At 40.9% G+C, this 5,713-nt stretch overlaps 2 protein-coding genes across 3 annotated transcripts in view; one reads left to right on the forward strand and one right to left on the reverse strand.

Moving 5' to 3' along the window:
- igfbp2a (insulin-like growth factor binding protein 2a) overlaps window positions 1-4,422 on the reverse strand; it is a 25,254-nt gene extending 20,832 nt beyond the window's left edge. For both annotated transcript variants that reach the window (XM_014020709.1, XM_014020708.1), the window contains exon 1: window positions 3,998-4,422. In XM_014020709.1, the coding sequence (XP_013876163.1) occupies window positions 3,998-4,397 (400 nt within the window). In that variant the 5' untranslated portion in view covers window positions 4,398-4,422. The remainder of the gene's footprint in view (window positions 1-3,997) is intronic.
- stk11ip (serine/threonine kinase 11 interacting protein) overlaps window positions 4,375-5,713 on the forward strand; it is a 100,036-nt gene continuing 98,697 nt past the window's right edge. The window contains exon 1 of the mRNA XM_014020707.1: window positions 4,375-4,453. The gene's annotated coding sequence lies outside the window, so the exon portion shown is untranslated. The remainder of the gene's footprint in view (window positions 4,454-5,713) is intronic.

Here is a 5,713-nt window from a genome sequence, read left to right on the forward strand (position 1 = left end):
GGGGGCTGTATAATGGTAGGGGAAACACTGGTCTAAAATTAGGTGTTTCACTTTCATTTGTCTCTAACCCCTGTATCAAACAACAACTGGGCCAGTTGTGGTACTGACAGAACAAAACTAGGCCAGTTCTGGACTGCCATCATGCAAACAGAGCCATCATTGCCAGACCTTGTCCACATCCAGTTGACAAACCACTTGCCATGTCAGCAGTCTGACACCACATCTGGCCCACACCTGTCTGCTATGTGAGATGTTAAGTGCTTCATACCTATCCATCTTCTAGTTCATTAACTTTTTTTTTGCTAAAGGTGCAGACTCAAACCTTTAGTGACAAATGATAAGTAGCTAGGGGGAGAAGAATTTAGGAGGCTGTGTTAAAAAGCATCCAAATGTTTCAGAAAAGCTCTCATATCAAGCCCAGATGGCAAAATTCGTCTGGGCCAGTTGTGGCCCACACAAGTCAGCCCACATACCACAAAAAATGATGAACTTTTGGTGGCCCAGATGTGGTTTGCCGGAGGTGGTCTATGCATAGATATCCTTATGTCCTCTTTTTTTCCCTGTGTGAGTCAAAACTTTATTCAGCAAAATCAAAACTAGATACTGCATAGCGGTAACATAATGACCGCCGCACACACCAAAGCACCTGTGACCACAGAGCCGAGCGTGGCAGCACCTCTTCTGCCCGAACCACAGGGACGATTCTAGGATCTGACATTTAGGGGTGCTTAGCCCCCAGCAGAGCTAAGACCCAAGGGAAGCTATTTATCAATGTAATTTTCTAAATCTCACCGCTTATTTATGTATATTAACAAACAAAATTAAATAGTTTTGACCAACTAAAACAGTTAACAACTATATATTAAATTTAAAACAGAATGTCAGAAGCCTACATAAAACCTGCTAACTTCAATGAGACACATTAATATTAACAAACAGCTGTGGAGTGAAACAATCTAGGGGGTGCAAAATCATAGCCCCCAGGGAGATTTTTTAACAATCTACTCAAAATTTTGCATTTTCCAGTCATTTGAAGATCATTTTACTAAATTGATTGAATTAATAAAGCTATCTAGAACCAGTTTATTTTCAAGGTAAAATGGTGAAAGTTAGTCTTTAACCAGAGCTTCACCTGAAAATCAGGTTAAAAACTGCAGTATGTTTATTTTTTTACCTGAACATTACATTATGGCTCAGAGTTTTGCTGTTTTAGTTCATTATTCATGAAATGAGCCTATCATAGTTACAGTACAAATCACCTTTCTATTCACAGAGAAAGAAACAGACAAATAATTAAAGTGGGCATAAAGTAGGCTAAATAACTTTGTCCTTTCCAGGCACAGTGTAAAAACATAGTGTGGCCTAACTTTTAGGAAAAAAATCAGCTTAAATTAAATTGCAATAGTAATCACTCCTAGCCCACCTAACAGCTTGAAATATACAGTAGGTCTATACTGTAGGTGACAAACATGCAGTATTAAGGAAGTATGGCTGCAGCTTAAACCAATAGTCAGCTTTATGAAAATAACAATATTCCTCCATAAAAAACCTGGTTTTCCTTTTTGGTTTTTGCATTCATTTTGTGCTTGTTTTTTTAAACTCAACTCAAACTGTTCAAACAACGTGAGAATCTAAAAACAGATAACTTTCCTTTTAGGAGAAGGAAGGAAGCCCCGCATCAGATAAACAGATCTTATTACTTCAGATACTACGCTACACTACACTACACTACTACAGATCTTATAATGATTGGTGGGCCTGATGGATCGAGCGTCATCAGACCTAAATAACAAAAACAAAATCTGAAGCTCCTACGTTGCACAGTTTGAGTTGTAAGCATTTTTGCATGTCCAGACACCCCCTATTTGAATGGAGCCCCCTCCTCAAATATGGGGTCTATCGTGAAACCGTTGGCTGGCGCTGTGTAGGTCAGACTCACCTACAGTCCTGCCAAATTTCATGTTGATTGGTGCAGCCGTTTTTGTGCTACGGTTGACCAAAAATCACTGAAAAAAACTAGATACCACATAGCGGTAACATAATGACCCCCGCACGCAGAAATGCACCAGAACTCAGAAGTCTTTATTCCTAATAAATGTCATGCTACTAGATGCATCCCAACATTGTAGTGGTTTGGGTGGAGGTCTTTTTTATTTATTTTTTTGGTGTGTGGGGAGGGGCATTGGTTGACCTGATGGATAGCCCCTCAACAGAGCTAAACAACCAAAAAAAATGTAAAAAAAAAAAAAACCTGAAGCTCCTATGTTTAATAGTTTTTGAGCAATAGCCCTTTTTGTATGTCCAGATACCCCTTCTTCAGATAAACTGGGGGTTCGGGGGTGGGGTGCACTAGTTGGTGGGCCTGATGGATAGAGCTTCATCAGAGCTAAACAACAAAAGAAATCTGAAGCTTCTATGCTGAACATTTTCTGAGTTAGAAGCATTTTTGCATGTCCAGACACCCCCTCTTTAAAAGGAGCCCCCTCCTCAAATATGGGGTGTATTGTAAAACCGTTTGCTGGCGCAGTGTAGATCAGACTCTTCTACAGTCCTGCCAAATTTCACGTTGATCAGTGCAGCCGTTTTTGTGCTACGGTTGACCAAAAATCACTGGAAAAAATAAAAAATAAACAGTATGAAAACATATGACCCCCAGTTTGCATGCTGTGGTCATAATAGAGCAGCAGAGTGAGCATCTAACATCAAGTGACAACAAGTCCGTGCTTAAAGTCCATTTTTAACCAATCGGTCTCTCCCTGCTGCTGCAGGAAAATCTATATGCTTTTTTTTTGTCAATCCAAGTCCAACTTTTGAGGTGTTTTATAAGCTCTTTATGAGCTCTGCTACAGTGTTTTGATTGCAGTTTTGATATTTTGGAGGGGTGGGTGTTGGGAAGCACTAGGGATCCAGCTGTTTTGGAGCACAGCTGGGATAAACTGGTGGGTTGTTCATTTTCTCTCTTCCTCTGCAAGCACACCACAACTTCAACACCATCTGCTGCAGGAGGAAATCTGCGCATGAGAAACTTACAAACACAAAGTGAACCTAAAGGCCTATAGCAAGCTTTAAAGGAACGCATATCTCCTTTCCAACTAAGAGTATTGGCCAATTGGTTTGAGTGTTATGTGTGTTATTGCACAATATTACAAGTGTTCATGCACTTTGTTAAAACTATGTGCTGAAAAGAATATCAGCTACGACTCAATATCTGGTAATTTGACTGACCTATAGTCATTTTTAATGTCTTCTAATATCCTTTGGCTGTGGTATTCATCTTAACTTGGGGTGACTCTAAAATTTAATCGGTTGTAATTGTGCATCCAATGATCGTGTGCAGAAAGCTTCATTAAAATTCATTCACTGGTTCACACGATATTTTGCTAACAGTCAGACAGGTATGACTTTAGTAGATAAAGACAAGCATTTACATAAAGATTTTGTGGAATGCGTAAGAGCTCAAAACATTTGTAGAGACAACACACAGCTACTACCACACCAAATTTTAGCTCAATGTTTGTAAAACTGATTGAGTTGTAGCCATTTTAGTGTTTTGTGGTGTTATTTGGCTGCGGCATCCATCTTAAATCGGGTTGACTCGAAAAGTTAACAGTTGTAGATGTGCATTATTTGCTCAAATTTCATTCAAATCAGCTTTCTGGATAACAAGATATTTTGCTAACAGACAAAGACATGACACGTGACTGCACGACCGCTTGTTTTGCATGGTGGCGGGCAATAATGAATAAGCAGAAAAAATGCAAGGAGGCCTAATCGATATTTATGACAAACCTAGTTGATTAAAAAGTAATAATAATTAAAAAAAACTTAGCTGTATTGAAAATGTTACTGGTCAATAATTGATGGTGAAATAAAGTGACCGAACTTGTTGGAGGCTTTATGGCAGAGCAGGATGTGTTCCGTGTTTGTCAGGCTGCAGTCTAGACATTGTCATTAAAAATTGATTGAGGAAAACCAGGTTCCCAGTGAACCGACTGACCGCTGCTTTGCTCCCGCTGCTCCTGGCTGGAGGTGGCCGTCTCGGGCTCCACTCTGCGCCGACACCGGCCCTGGCCCCGCACCAGCTGCTCCAGGGGCAGCTCCGAGTCGGGCGTCGGGTAGCACCGCAGACCGGTGGAGCACCTCGGGGTGTACACGCCGCACGTCTCGCCCTCCTGCCGGGCGCACGCCGGGCAGCACCCGCAGCCCGGCTCGCGCACCATCTCCGCGCACGTCTCGGCGAGCCGCGGGCACTGCGCCTGGCGCTCCGCGGTGCAGCCCGGGCAGCGGAACACCATCTCGGCCAGCGAGGCGCCGGCCAGAGGCGGGGAGAGGAGGAGGAGCAGCAGCAGACTGCAGCCGGAGAACCGCAGCATCGTGAGGGTCTTGGTCGTTGTCATGGGGGCGATCGAAGGCGATCCCAAGTGAGAGAAGAGAAGAAATGTGCAGCGAACAGGTGAAGCCGGGGGTGCTGGGAGGTCTGCTGGGTCCTACAAATTCCCAGGTTTCAGATTGAGTCACACAGGAGTGTTAATTTCGAACACCATCTGGTTTATTTCTAAAGACTCTTGAATAGGCAGCAGGCTAATTATTCATTTTTAAGACGTTTAATAGATACTATTTGAACTTATTAAATGTGTAGTTTTTTTTTTGGTTCCAACAACAGAGTTTGTTGAAGGACTGCAGTAAGATGTCATGGTTCAACCCTGTGGCCAAAGAAATGATCTTGTTTTTCTTAGACTTAGTTAATAATACATGCAGGGGTTAAGAAATGAACTTCAGCATTCCCTTTATTATCTTAAAAATGTTTGTCTTTATAGGTGACAAGTGTGCTTAGGGTTGGGCGTCGTTTGGTTTCCATTGATTCCCAATTTCGATTCTTTTTAGAGGCAGGGTCAAAAAACTTTCCACGGTTCAAATGAGCTATGTAACCTGAGTTCTTTCTAGATAAACAGATGTTGTGAATTTTCTGCAAAACGTGTCCATATAACTAAATCATACACTTATATCCAGCCAGAGCGTTTGATCTTGTTTTGAGACAAGTTACTAAGAAAAAGCAGAATGTGTTTGATTATTAATCTTGTTAGCCTGGACTAACAGATCCATCCTTTGTTGAGTGTCCTATACTTTACATTAAAGGACAAGGTTTTGGAAATTCCATCACTTACGGTAATCTATGAGAAGCAGGTCTTGCCAGCCCTAATGAATGTTTTATGTGAAGGAAATATGAATATATTTAAATAGTTATGTCCTAATTTGTGTATCTTCATCATCATTTGTTCAATTACCATCAGCACCATAATCCCTATTCTATTTAGCTTATGTTGAAACAGGTTATTGGTTATTATATAGTGATATAATAATGTTGACATCAGGAATAGTAGCAATGACCATCATAGAAGTACGCACTTACAGACATATGCAATAATCACATTCTTATATATACAGCGGATTAAGTATTGAACACGTCACCATTTTTCTCAGTAAATATATTACTAGAGGTGCTGATGACATGAAATTTTCACCAGATGTCGGTAACAACCCAAGTGATCCATACATACAAAGAAATCAAACCATAAATGTCCAGAAATGAAGTTATTTGTAATAATGTGGAATGGCACAGGGAAAAAGTATTGAACACACTTACTGAAATTTACAGTGGTTTGCAAAAGTATTCATACCCATTGAACTTTTCCATATTTTGTCACATTACAAC

The sequence above is a fragment of the Austrofundulus limnaeus genome, unplaced genomic scaffold (genome assembly GCF_001266775.1).
Source record: "Austrofundulus limnaeus strain Quisiro unplaced genomic scaffold, Austrofundulus_limnaeus-1.0 Scaffold264, whole genome shotgun sequence".
In the NCBI taxonomy this organism is placed as follows: domain Eukaryota; kingdom Metazoa; phylum Chordata; class Actinopteri; order Cyprinodontiformes; family Rivulidae; genus Austrofundulus; species Austrofundulus limnaeus.